A 14,615-nucleotide genomic window follows, 5' to 3' on the forward strand; every position below is an offset into this window, starting at 1 on the left:
CTGGCACTGAGGCAGGATTCTCCTGCTTTGCCTTGCTTAGATCTGGGTCAAAGTCCTGGGTGGCGGTCCTGGAGTTAAAAAGGAACAATGGTGTGGCAGAAGTTGTGGCTGTTGTAAAGAAGGAATCCTCCTCACAGGTCCAATGCAGAAAAGAGTGCTTGTGGTCACTCACAGAGCAGAGCACAGGCCAGAAAAGGAGTAAACACCTCTCCTTTGATCATACCACCTTGAAAGACCTGAAAATTTACAGGTCCCTAGAAGTATCTCTGAAAACAGCTGCACAAAACACCTGAAGCTTGGGACAGTACACCCACACCCACACCCACACCCACAACTACTGGAAGCTATCTTGACAAAGTCCTATCTTGAGTCCTATCTTGACAAAGAGTTATTAGAAAGTCAAGTATTTGGCAGGGAAAATGAGAAAACAGCGTAAAAAAATATCTCAGGGGGCGTCCAGGTAGCACAGTGAGTAAGAGCACCGGCTCCAGTGTCAGGATGACCTCGGGATCGAATCTGGGCTCTGACACTTAGCACCCACCCAGAAACACCTGGCCATGTAACCCTGATTGCTTAGGGGTGGCCAGGTGGCTCAGCGAGTAAGAGCACCGGCTCCTGTGTTGGGATAACCTGGAGATCGAATCCTGAGCTCAGATACTCAGCACCACACCCAAAAATAACTGGCCGTGTAACCTTGAGCAAGTTACTTAACCCCGATTGCTTTAAAAAAAAAAAATCTCAGACTATAGAATTTTACTTAGGTGACAAGGAAAATCAAAGCATACAACCAGAAGAAGACAGCAGAGTCAAAGCTCCTACATCCAAACCCTCCAAGAAAAATGAATTGGTCACAGGCCATGGAAGAGCCCAGAAAGGATTTCGAAAATCAGTTAAGAGAAGTAGAGGAAAAATTGGGAAGAGAAATGAGAGTGATGCAAGAAAATAATGAAAAACAAGTTAATAGCTTGGTAAAGGAGACCCCAAAAAATGCTGAAGAAAATAACATCTTAAAAAATAGACTAGCCCAAATGGCAAAAGAGGTCCAAAAAGCCAATGAGGAGAATGCCTTTAAAAGCAGAAGTGACCAAATGGAAAAGATGTCCAAAAGCTCAGTGGGGAAAATAATTCCATAAAAATTAGAATGGAGCAAATGAAAGCTACTTTATGAGAAATCAAGAAATTATAAAACAGAACCAAAAGATTGAAAAAATAGAAGACAATGTGAAATATCTCATTGGAAAAACCACTGACCTGGAAAATAGATCTAGGAGAGGTAATTAAAAAATTATTGGACTAACTGAAAGCCATGATCAAAAAAAGAGCCTAGACATCATCTTTCAAGAAATTATCAAGGAAAACTGCCCTGATATTCTAGAACCAGAGGGTAAAATATAAATTAAAAGAATTTCCCAATTGCCTTTTTTTTTTTTTTTTAAGCAATCAGGGTTAAGTAACTTGCTCAAGGTTACATGGCCAGTTATTTCTGGGTGTGGTGCTGAGTGTCTGAGCCCAGGATTCGATCTCCAGGTCATCTTGACACTGGAGCTGGTGCTCTTACTCGCTGTGCTACCTGGCCACCCCTTTTGAAATTGCCTTTTGAAAGAGATCCCAAAAGGAAAACTCCTAGGAATATTGTAGCCAAATTCCAGACCTTTCAGGCCAAGGAGAAATACTGCAAGCAGCCAGAAAGAAACAGTTTGAGTATTGTGGAAATACAATCAGGATAACACAAAATTCTACATTAAGGGATCAGAGGGCTTGGAATATGATATTCCAGAGGTCAGAGAAGCTGGGATTAAAACCAAGAATCACCTACCCAGCAAAACTGAGTATAATACTTCAGGGGAAAAATGGATATTCACTAAAATAGAGGACTTTAAAGCATTCCTGATGAAAAGACCAGAGCTGAACAGAAAATTGGACTTCCAAATATAAGAATTAAGAGAAGCATGAAAAGGTAAACAGGAATGAGAAATCATAAAGGACTTATTAAAGTTTAACTTTATATTCCTACATGGAAAGATATTTGTAACTCATAAGACCTTTCTCAGTAGTTGGAGGGAATAGATAGATAGATATATACAGGTGAGTTGAATATGAAGGGACAATATCTAAAAAATAAAATTAAAGGGTGAGAGAGGAATATATTGGGAGAAGGAGGAAGGGAGAGATAGAATGGGGTAAATTAGCTCACATTAAAGACAAAAAATCCTTTTTCTATGGCGGGGAAGAAGGAGGAGGTGAAAGGGAATGAGTCAACCTTAAGCTCATTGCATTTGGCTTAAGGAGGGAATAATATACACACTTAACTGAGTATCTTGGCCTACAGGAAAATAGGGGGAAAAGGGATAAGAGAGGGGGAATGATAGAAGGGAGGGCAGATTGGGGTGGGGGTAGTCAGAAGCTAAGGGTCAGGGAAAAGGGACAGGGTCAAAGAAAATAGAATAAATGGGGGGCGGGATAGGATGGAGGGAAATATAGTTAATCTTTCACAACATGACTATTATGGAAGTGTTTTGCCTAACTACACATATATAACCTATATTTAATTGTTTGCCTTCTCAATGAAGGTGGATGGGGAGGGAAGAAGGAAGAGAATTTGGAACTCAAAAGTTTAAAAAACAAATTTTAAAAATTGTTTTTACATGCAACTGGGAAATAAGATATATAGGAAATGGGGTATAGAAATCTATCCTGCCCTACAAGAAAGTAGGAGGGAAGGGGATAAGAGAGGAGGAGGGTGATAGAAGGGAGGGCAGACTGGGGGAAAAGGTAATCAGAATGCACGCCATCTTGGGATAGGGGGAGGGGAGAAATGGGAAGAAAATTTTTAACTCAAAATCTTGTGGAAATGAATGTTGAAAAGTAAAAATAAATAAATGAATTAAAAAAAACAAAAAAGATAAGATATGAATATACATATATATATATATATATATATATATATATATATATATATATATATAAACTACACTACAGGGCAAAATATGGTGGTTGTTGAGGGAAACGGGAATGCATTGCAATGGAAGTTTGGAAAAGGAAGATAACATTTTGGATTGAAGACAATCAGGAAAAGTTTTATTGAAGAGGTGCTGTTTGCATTGAATCTTGAGGGATGAATAGGATTTCTGTAGGCAAAAATAGTAGGGTGCATTCCAGAAAGAGGTATCAACATGAACAAAAATTTAGAATTGGGAGAGAATAGTGAATGTACAGGAAAGGGCAGATATTCTAATTTAGCTGAAATATAGGATCTATGTCAGGGGAATTGGAGGTTAGTGAATAGGATCATAAGTTTAGAACCAGAAGGGACCTCAGAGGTTGTCTAGCTTAACCCTTTTATGAGGAAACTGAGGCCCAGAATGGTTAAATGACTTGTCCAAGGTCACGTGGGTAATGAGAGGCAGAATAGCAATTTGAACCCTGGTTTTCTGCCTCCAAACTAAGTACTCATTCCACTTGATCACTCTAATGATAAATCTTGAAAAGTAGATTTAGAAACAGCAACAAAAGCAAAAAAGGGGTGGCTAGGTGGCACAGTGAATAGAGTACTGGCCCTGGAGTCAGGAGGACCTGAGTTCAAATCCAGCCTTAGATACACTTACTAGCCATGTGACTTTGGGCAAGTCACTTAACCCCACTTGCCCTTCCTTCCCCCCTCCAAAAAAAAAGCAAAAAAAAAGAACATAAAAGTAGGTTTAGGGAAGGCCTTGAATGCCAGGTTAAGAATTTTAGTTTATTCATTGGGTACTAGAGAGATTTTTGAGTTGGGGCACATGCTTTGACATTTGATCATTAACATGATCAGAATTATGCTTTAGAAATTTTGTCTTTTCTATGGTGTGTGGGATTTTTTAGGGAAGAGTAGTTGACATAATTAGATTTGAATGACAGTAACATATTAAATCTTGTATGAACTGATGCAAAGGGAATTGAGCCAAACCAGGAGAACAGTTTATACAATAATAACAATATTATGAAGAGAAATCAGCTTAAAAGTCCTAGAAACTCTGATCAGCATAACCAACCATGATTCCAAAGTACTCATAATGAAACATGCTACCTGCTACCAGGTTAGCTGAGGGATTCAGAGTTCAGACAGAAATATCTTCCCTTTTCCTTTTCTTTTTCCTTCATGTTTTGTATGACTTAAATATTTGTAATAGGTTTCATCTTTTTTTTTTCCTTTTGGAAGGGCAGTTGGAGTTAAGTGACTTGCCCAAGGTCACACAGCTAGTAAGTGTGAAGTGTCTGAGGTCGAATTTGAACTCAGGTCGTTCTGACTCCAGGGCTGGTTCTCTATTCACTGTACCACCTGGCTAGTTTTGTTTTCCTTACTTCTTCAGTGAATGAGAGAGAGGAAGGAGGAAGGGAGAGAATTAGGAATCAAAAATAAAATAAAATCGAATTTATAAAAGAGATTATAAAGCTGGAATCAATTGTGTAGGGGCAATGTGGGGATGAAGAAGAAGGAAAATTAGCCTTGATTCTAGGGCTGTTGAACCCAAGAATGGTGGTATCATTATTAGAAACAGGGAAGTCAGAAGAAGCTAGTTGGGGTCATTGTGATGGAGAGTTGAGAAGATAGTGGAGGTGTAGTTTTAACAGAAGTTGAGTTTGAGTCACCCGCGAGATAGGCAAGTGTTGATGGCACTCAGAAGAGCGGTTGAGACTTGAGCCAGTTTTGTCTCTCAGTATCAATCAATTGATATCAGTACTGATATCAGTACTCAGTATCAGTATTGATCTGTGCAGGAACCATAAGAGGAGATGAAAAAAGAGGATTTTTGATAGAACCAGTTATTCTTAGTCATCAAATTCTGAAGAGACCTTAAAAGTCATTTCGATCATTTGATGATCAGCTGAAGGAGCTAAAGCGACTAAGGATGGGGGGGAGTGAAGGGACTTTTAGGAGGAGTTTGGGTCAGGCCAAGAGAGGATCTTCTGGCTGAGAAGCAGTGGGTGGGGTAAGTAGTGTAATTCTTCTGCCTGTATTTGTGCCAGTGTCAGACCCCTGAGCCTGTCTCAATCTGGGTCCCTGTGCTGAAGTCATAAGGACGTTTCCATTGGGAGGGACCAGTAGCATATCTCTCAACCTCTGCTAACCCCTGCTAAGGAGGATCTGTGAGGCAAGGCCCAGGTGAGCCAGGAAGGATCAGGACCCATCAGACATATTTCAGTGGAAGCTGTAGGTCTAATTTTTGAGAAGAGAGGATTCTTGTCTAGTTACAGGTCTGTTTGGAAGTGCCCTCCTGTTTTGTCACCAAGTCATCTAGTCCAAAAGCAACCTGGGAATCAAAAGAATTGAATACATTGATTTGTGAGATGAGAGGCAACTCAGAGGTCATCTGATCCCCTCCTTTTACAGATGAGGAAGTTGGAGCCTAGAGAGGTGGAATTATTTGAGAGTTACTGTCCATTTGACCTTGAGTAAGCTGTTCAACTTCCCTAATCCCCAATTTCCTTATCTGTAAAATTTAGGGATAATATTTTCTCTGCTTAACACCCAGAGTTCTTAGGATCAAATTAGATACTGGACGTAAAGCTGCTTTGTAAATTGTAAAGGGATGGATAAATCTAAGTTGTTATAATGATAACTAACGTTACCATAGCACATTAAAATTTTGCAAAGTATTTTATGTATTTTCTTATTCAATTCTCATGACAACCTTGTAAGTGCTGTTAATATATCTATTTTAGACATGAGGAAACTGAGGCTGAATGAGGTCAAATGATTGGTGACACAGCAAAGTGTCTGAGGGAGAATTTCAATTTAGGTCTTCCTTGACACCAAGCCTAGTTTTCTATTTACACCACCTAGCTGCCTCAATTCCTGTTCCTATTGTCATTATCTTACAGATGAGAAAACTAAAAACTAGAATAGGTAAGACATTTTGGAACCAAATGGGGCAGGGCAAGGGACAGAATGATGGTATCAGGTCAACTGACAGCTCTGCTTTCCTATTTTTGAACTTAGCATGTCTCTTTTTAGTCTGAATTACTCTCTGCAGAAATTATCCAAATTATAACTGTTGTGGCTGCAAAGCAGTTCTTTGGTTCTATGCCTTCAAAAACTTATATCAAAAAAATCAAAAATTCCTTTTTTTGTCTTTGTAGCCATACCACTTTGTAGTACTATGCTTTGCACACAGGAAACACTATAATATGTATTGAATTTCTTAAAGGACATTTGGGGTGGAGAGAGAGGAATGTTTTAGGCAGTGAGGAAGGTCATTTTGAGGAAAGAGAAGTTAGTAATACTAGTGAGAGAGAAGAGAAAGGAACAAAAGCCACCAACTGGGAAAAAAGAGGCATGGGGTTCAGAGTACTGGTGGAGGAAGGAGAGTAGCATTCTGAGTTGAGGGCCGCTTTTCCATATCATTGGATTCATCTGGGCAATTTAAAGGAAAAAACCCAGTTATACACTGATATTTGGGTTTTCTTTTTCGCAGTTGCTTATACAGTTAATAGAACCAGACAGAGGGTTCCGAATTCTCACAAGTTAGATACAGTATGGATTGGTCAAAAAGGTGAAATGTTCTGATTCTACAACAAAGGAAAGTAAAGTGTTACTGGGAAACTTAAGTTATACTTAATTTGCATAATTCTCATTGTTCCCTGTCATTAAAATGAATTAATGGTTTAGTGTACCCAGCAAGATGCCTGCAGGATATTTTGTTGTTTGAACTTAGCTTCCTTTTTAGTAGCAGTTCAGACAAGTCACTAATAAATATTCAGCCTGGGAATATCAGATGGTCCCAAGGCAACATCTGAAGGAAGTTTTTAGCAGAGACTTGAAGAGCTGGTCCTTTTGATAGTGAGCCATTAGCATTCTTTGTCATCATTTCTAATTGAATGGGTTTTGTTTTCTACAAAGAAAAAGCTGTTATACATGCCATATTTTACACTTCAGTTATTGTTCAGTTGATTTTTTAAATGGTTCTGTATTTAGTGACTGAAGCAATAGTTCTGTTTTGCAAAAGTGAATATTCTTGATTCAGCTTGGCATAGTGGATAAAGGACTTAGAATCAGGCAGACCTGGGTTCATATCCCTGTATCTTATATTTACTAGCTCTGTAACCATGGACAAGTAATTTAATTTCTTTGAGCCTCAGACAGCTCTTTAGTACCAGAGATAGCATAGTGTAGTGGTTAGGGAACTGAACTTGTATTCAGGAAGACTGGGGTTTATGGCTATTGAGGACACTAACTCTGTGATCCTGGGCAAGTCACTTTAACCACTCTGTGCCTCAGTTTTTTCATGTTTCAAATATAGCCTCTAAATGGGGTGGCTAGGTGGCACAGTGAATAGAGCATGGGCCCTGGAGTCAGGAGGACCTGAGTTCAAATCCAGCCTCAGACATCTAACACAAAAAAATAGCCGTGTGACCTTGGGCAAGTCACTTAACCCCAGTTGCCTTGCCTTCCCTCCAAAAAGCCAAAAAAAAAAAAGCCTCTGAGGTTCCTTCTAGCTCTTAATCTCTGATCCTATGAGTTATACAAGAGCTATGATTTGTATCTATGGCAAGAGGTCCCCCATTGAAAAATCAAGGTCTGGTCCACATGTTGAGGTTTTCTTTATTCAAGCTTTATGCATCTGTAGGTAAAATATGGGGCAGCTAGCTGGCATACTGGGTAGAGTGCTGGGCCTGGAGTCAAGCAGACTCTTCTTTCTGAGTTTGAATCTGACCTCAGACACTTATTAACTGTGTGACCCTGGGCAAGTCACTTAACCCTTTTGTGTCAGTTTCCTCGTCTGTAAAATGAGAAGGAAATGGCAAGAAAACCCCAAATGGGGTCATGAAGAGTTGGACGGGACTGAACAACAGCAACAATGGCCAAATATAAATGTTAAAGAACAACTCACATTTTTTGGTGTGTTTTCAGTAATTTTAGAATGTGAACACTGTCTATAATATAAGCATTCATTACCTACCTACTGTGTCAGCCAATTGGTAAATACATATTAAGCGTCTTTTGTGCCGGGCACTGTGCTTGGTGCTAGAGATGAAAAGAAAGGTAAAAGGCAGCCCCTGTTCTCAGGAAGTCACAGTCTAATGAGAGACAATGTGTAAACAATAAGAAACAAGCTACATAAAGGATAAACTGGAAATATTCATCGATGTGCCAGGCACTTGTATGGTCAGATTGTCATCTCAGTACTTAGGAATGGTGATTGGTAGTAGGGAAAACTGGAGTATGTGCAATGAAATAACTGATTCACATTTCTTTTATGTTGAACAGGAAAACAACATACGTGAAGATCCCATAACCAGTAGGGGACTGTTGGAATTGAGAAGGGTTTTGAAAGTGATTTCCACAGTCCCCAGAGGTTTGAATCCTCACATCAAGGAATTTATAGATACGGTTTTGTTCTTCCAAGTGGAGCAGGTAAAAAGCATAATGTGTTTGGTTGTGGGGGTGCTTTAATAGAAATAGAATTCAATTGGGATGTTTATTACCCGCTTTCTTCCTGTAAATTTTGTCACGGTTTTCTCAACAGTAAAAGGAGATAATAATATGGCCCACCTCCCACGACTGTTGTGAAGATCAAATGAGATAATTTTGTAAAAATGATGTCTGACACATTGTAGGCACAGTATTAATGCTAGGTATTATTAAACCCAGGGGAGATCATAATCTCTCCTGTCCTGAGGGGCCCTTTAAATAATTGGGCATTTGTTATTTGGAAAGAAGGTTTTAGTGACTGTTTTCCTTCAGGGACCTTGTTATGAACATGTTATATACCGTGTTTCCCTGATAATAAGACACTGTCTTATTAATTTTTTTGGACAGAAAAACACCAGAGGGCTTATTTTCAGGGGAGGGCTTATTTTAATGAACATTGACAGCAATTTTAATAAACAGGTAAATGTGAACAAAAAAATGTACCTTTATTCAATAAGCAAATCACTGGGGAAGAACAGGATGACGCGCTCACTGCTGCAGCTCTGATTGGATGCAGCTCGGAGCGCGGCGTGCGTTTCATGGGGGGGGGACGGTGCATACAGAGGGTACCGTAATGTAGCGTGTAGCGCAGGGGATCACCTTCACTACAGTAGCAATCTCAATAGGGCTTATTTTCGGGGGAGGGCTTATTTTAGAGGAATCTTACACAGTAAGGGGAGGGCTTATTTTCGGGATAGGTCTTATTATCGGGGAAACACGGTAGTTGACAAAAAGTAAACTGGAAGGTCCAGTGTTGTGATCCCAGGTGTACAAGTAGTCCCTTTATTTTAACACTTGGCTTGTTTCTTTACCTATGAGACAGTGATTATAAATCCTAAAGATGCTATATTAAGAATAATTAATAACCAAAATTTCTTTGAGAAATTAGATTTGTGTTAAATACACACTAATGATTTAAAAAAATACTGGTTTTCTATTTTGTGGGTTGGAGGAATAAGGAAGACTCATCTTCATGAGTTCAAATCCAGCCTCAGACACTTACTAGCTGTGTGACCCTGGGCAAGTCACTTAACCCTGTTTGCCTTAGTTTCACATGTGCAATATGAGCTGGAAAAGGAAATGGTAAACCACTCCAGTGTCTTTACCAAAAAACACCCAAAATGGAGTCATGGAGAGTCAGACGTGACTGAAACAACTGAAGAATTCCAATTTTAAAATGAGGGTCATTTCTCACTTGCTTTAAAAGCCACTCATTCATTTAAAGACTTAAGAAGCATCTATTATGTACAGTGCATTATACTTTCACCTCATCTCACCTCACTTCGCTTCATTTCTCTGGCCTCAATGAGTTCATAGCCTACTGGGGGGTAGCAACATGTACACAAATAATTATAGCAGAAAGGAAATAGAAGGGGCAACAATAAACCAAACCTAGGTGAGATAAATAGGTACATGGAAGTAAGTGAGTAGGGTTGGGATTAGGTTGAACTTAAATGATTCACCTCGCCTCGCCTCGCCTCAGGCTTAGACAGCTATGTGATCCAGTGCCAGTCCTGGAATCAGGAGGACCTGAGTTCAAATGTGGCCTCAGTCACTTGATAGCCGTGTGACCCAGGACAAGTCACTTAACTGTTTGCCTCAGTTTCCTCCTCTGTAAAATGAACTGGAGAAGGAAATGGCAAACCACTACACTATGGAGTCACTAAGAGTTGTACGTACCTGAACAACAATAGATTGTACAAGTAGAGTCTCTATGTCATATCTAAATTGAATGCTTTTTTTTTCCCCATCTTAGAGCTGTTTTGTCTTTTGTACTCATCACTTTAATTTAGAGAGGTAAAATCACTATCGCTAGACTTATCTTAGAAATGGCACATAAGTGTTTCCTGTGAAACATTATCATATTGTTTCTATAAAACACTATTGCTAACCCTTGGAAATGAAAAAAAAAAAACCAGAACGGTGAAGGTTCTCGGGGTGACTTTGTATACATTTCTCTGCTTATGTCTCTAAGCATCCTGACTGTGAAATAAAATGGCAGTGGTTTACATCAGACCAGCAAGGTTGTATCATGGATTCACAATTTGAGGAAAGACTATAAATTTGGAGTTTCACACAAACCTTGTTGGATGGCCACAAAATCATAAACTTTCTCTTTCCAGTCTACCCCAGTAAACATTTATCAAGCAGCTCCTATGTGCTAGATCCTGTGCTAAACATTGTGGATACAATAAATAAATAAATAAACTAAAAAGACATTCCTTGCCCTCAAGGAGCCTACAGTTGAATGGGGGCACAAAAGGAAGCAGGAAAGGGGGAGGAGAGTCCTCTGATCTTGTTAGGTGGAGATGGAACCAGCTTCTGTGGACCTAAGTTTCTGCCCTTGATAAAGGAAGGCATTGGGAGGAGTTTGATCCTCCATCCTGCAGCCCTCCACTGAGGGGAGAGGAGGCTGAGGAAGCTGGGGCCAGCCAAACCTTAAGTTAGCAGCATGGTGATGAGTTTAGGAGTGGGAGGGGCGTCTTGTTCCCTGGAGTTGAAACCAGCAGAGCAGCAGATGCAGAGGAGTTCCTGGTGTTTACCTTGGTCTCTCCCACTTAATATCTGCTCTGATGCTCCCCAGATTCTGTTAACTGGTGGAACCTTTACTTTAAATAGCTTGGTTTTGAAGTTTTTCTGCTAGGAGTTGGCTTCTCTGATCCTACAAGGTTGTGGTCCAGGAGAGCATCTCTGTCAGCTGTTGTGACTTGATTCCCAGACTGTAAAATAGGAGGCAGTGAAAAGAAAATCTAGCCCCATACTTTTTTAAGTGTTTCTACAATACCAAAATTTAGTATTTTGGCTATATTATGCTTGGATGGAATGCTTGTATATGAGCCAGCAGTGTAATAGGCTTCCCCCCTCTCCTTTATCTTTAAATAAGTGGTTTGTTATAACCTTAACATTAAATAGCACCAAAACAATGAAACTTTCCAGCTATTTGCATTATCAAAACCAGCATATAAAATTTCCCTAGCAAATTGACAGCCACTCCCTCTGTGTCCCCATCAAGATTGTTCTGTTTGGACTCTCATCTATCCCCTGTACAATTTTCTTTTCCTATAATTGTAGTTGATATCTGCTCTATTCTTCTGTTTTGCATTTTGCACTTTGTATTTTTAATACATTTAATTTTTTAGGATTCTTATTTTTTTTGCTTAAAAGCAATGCCCTTTGTCCCTCCCTTCCTCCCTCCCTTCCTCCCTCCCTTCCTCCCTTCCTCCCTTCCTCCCTTCCTCCCTTTCTTCCTTCCTTCCTTCCTTCCTTCCTTCCTTCCTTCCTTCCTTCCTTCCTTCCTTTTTCTTTCTTTTTCTCTTTCTTCCTTTCTCTTCTTTTCTCCCTCCCTCCCTTCCTTCCTTCCTTCCTTCCTTCCTTCCTTCCTTCCTTCCTTCCTTCCTTCCTTCCTTCCTTCCTTCCTTCCCTCCTTCCTTCCTTTTTCTTTCTTTTTCTCTTTCTTCCTTTCTCTTCTTTTCTCCCTCCCTCCCTTCCTTCCTTCCTTCCTTCCTTCCTTCCTTCCTTCCTTCCTTCCTTCCTTCCTTCCTTCCTTCTTTCCTTTTTTTAAGACTGGATCTTCCTCTCTTGCTATCAGGCTGGAAGTGCGTATGAGGCCTTTACTGATTAGCATGGGAGCTTTGACATGCTCCATTTCCAACCTGGGCCTGTTCACTTTTACATAGACAACCTGGTGTTCTCTAACCCTCCATCCTAGAGCTTTACCATGTTAATGCTGAACTCAGTGTGTATACCTGAATGGTTCAGCCCACTATTGCTTAGAACACCTGAAATCAAGAGATGGGTGGAAGCTAGGATTAAAGGCATATACTACCACCTCCAGCCATTTTTTCTTTTTAATTTTTCACTTTTTTGGGGTGAGGGAGGAAGGTAGGACAATTGGGGTTAAGTGACTTGCCCAAGGTCACACGGCTAGTTATGTGTTAAGTTTCTGAGGCCGAATTTGAACTCAGGTCCTCCTGACTCCAGGGTCGGTGCTCCATTTACTTTGACACCTAGCTGCCCCTGTTCATTTATTTTCAAGATGGCTCTTAGACATTTGAAAAAACACCTGTGGGTGTGGTTTCTGGACCTTCTTGTTCTACTAAACAGAAACTTTAATGTCTTTTCTTTGAAACAAACTTAACATAAATTGTTCAGAGAATGCTGAGCTGTGTCCCATTCCATCTGGTCCTTGAAGAGAACTTCAGTAAAGATGAAAACAGTATTAGTATCCTAAAAATCAGTGCTGGAGGGATGACTAGATGGTGCAGTGAATAGAGTACTGGCCCTGGGGTCAGGAGGACCTGAGTTCAAATCTGGTCTCAGACACTTAACACTTACTAGCTGAGTGACCTTGGGCAAGTCATTTAACCCCAATTACCCTGCTTTCCCCCCTCCAAAAAGCAAAAAAAAAAATTAGTGCTAGGGGGTGGAGAGAAGAATATTTACTATTTCAAATAGTTCTTTTCTTGTTGTAGCAGCAAGCACCCCAAGCGTCCTCAGGGTTTGCAGCCACCACAGGTTCTTGGATCTGCTTTGTCAAAGGAAAGCAACTCAAAATGGGTTAACAAGCTTACTTTAATCAGTCAGACATATATCGTTTTCCTTATTCAGGGGAAAAAGGTCAGCACCCCAAACTTCAAAATTTACAGACAGAATTATCAAGACATTAACAGATCAAGTAGACAGCTTTCCAAACTGTCCAACCATTACATCCATACCCAGTCAACATCTGGGTTTCCACATCTGGGTTTTTCAAAGCCGGGGGACTCTCAACAACGGCTTCCCAGAATTCAGATCAAATCACAGAACACTTCTCAAAGTGAGTCCCAAAACAAAGCTACACATCAGGGCTTATATAGCCTTCTCCTGGCTCAGAGAATGTAACAACCTTATTGACCCACTGGCCAATCAAAAAGTATCTCCTGAAAAACAAGCCTCCCACCCCAGGCTTTAGGTGCACTTTAGCCTAGGGTCAGGGAAGATCTTCCAAATTTGCATTCCCACTACACTTGTTCAAGTTGATTTAAAAAAAATAGAGAAAGAGGGGAAGCTAGGTGACACATTGGATAGAGTACCAGCCCTGGAGTCAGGAGGACCTGAGTTCAAATCTGGCCTTACACACCTACTAGCTGTATGACTCTGGGCAATTCACTTAATCTTTCTGTGCCTCAGTTTCCTCAACTGTAAATGGGGGTAATAAAGCACCTACCTTCCACAGCTGTTGTGAGGCTCAGGTGAGATAATATTTGTAGAGTGCTTAGCACAGTGCCTGGTACGTAGTAGGAACTTTATAAAGACTTATATTCCCCTCCCCGCCATAGTATTGCCTGTAGTTTTTACCTTGGGTGGCTCTTTTGAGGATCAGATGAGATATGTAATGTATTTTGCCACAACAACAGCAGCAACAAAGTGGGTCAGTGTAATTGTATTGTAGAATGCGTGGAGGCAGCTAGAGTCTAGGAAGAATGGGAAGGGGGCAGCTAGGGGACTCAGTACAGAGAGTACCAGCCCTGGAGTCAGAGGTCCTGAGTGTACATCTTTTATGTTGAACAAGAAAAAAAAAAACAAACCATAAGTGAAGATCTCATAACCAGTGAGGGACTATTGAAATTGAGAAGGGTTTTGAAAGTGATTTCAGTAATCCCCAGAGAGGGTTGGCTAGGTGGTGCAGTGAATAGAGCACTGGCCCTGGAGTCAGGAGGACCTGAGTTCAAATGCGGCCTCAGACAAAATCCAGCCTCAGACATTTAACAGCAAAGCTAGCCATGTGACCTTGGGCAAGTCACTTAACCCCAATTGCCCTCGAAAAAAGCAAAAAAAAGAATAATCCCCAGAGGTCTGAATCCTTTACATCAAGAAATTACACTTACTACTTGTGTACTTTGGCAGAAGATGGAGTACAATTGAGTTAGTTCATTAAGGGGTTGAGTGTAGCTAGAGCAGTGTGTGGGAAAGGATGGAGAAGTGGAGTAAACAGAGATGAGACTAAGGAGCAGGGTTAGGAGTAATAAGGGGCAGCTAGATGGCACAGTGGATAGAGTGCTGGGCCTGAAGTCAGGAATCCTCCTCAACCTCCCAAGTTCAAATCTGGCCTCAGACACTTACTAGTTGTATGATCCTGGGCAAGTGACTTAATCCTGTTTGCCTTAGGTAAAATGAGCTGGAGAAG

General features: G+C 40.5%; 1 protein-coding gene across 4 annotated transcripts in view; it reads left to right on the plus strand.

Moving 5' to 3' along the window:
• DZIP3 (DAZ interacting zinc finger protein 3) overlaps positions 1–14,615 on the plus strand; it is a 119,972-nt gene that overhangs the window by 11,810 nt on the left and 93,547 nt on the right. For all 4 annotated transcript variants that reach the window (XM_069069813.1, XM_069069816.1, XM_069069815.1 and 1 more), the window contains exon 3: positions 8,246–8,392. In XM_069069813.1, coding sequence (XP_068925914.1) covers positions 8,246–8,392 — 147 coding nt within the window. The remainder of the gene's footprint in view (positions 1–8,245; positions 8,393–14,615) is intronic.

Source organism: Petaurus breviceps, unplaced genomic scaffold (assembly GCF_028583685.1).
Source record: "Petaurus breviceps papuanus isolate PSGF00001 unplaced genomic scaffold, PetGlider_PUasm1.0 90792, whole genome shotgun sequence".
Taxonomy (NCBI): domain Eukaryota; kingdom Metazoa; phylum Chordata; class Mammalia; order Diprotodontia; family Petauridae; genus Petaurus; species Petaurus breviceps.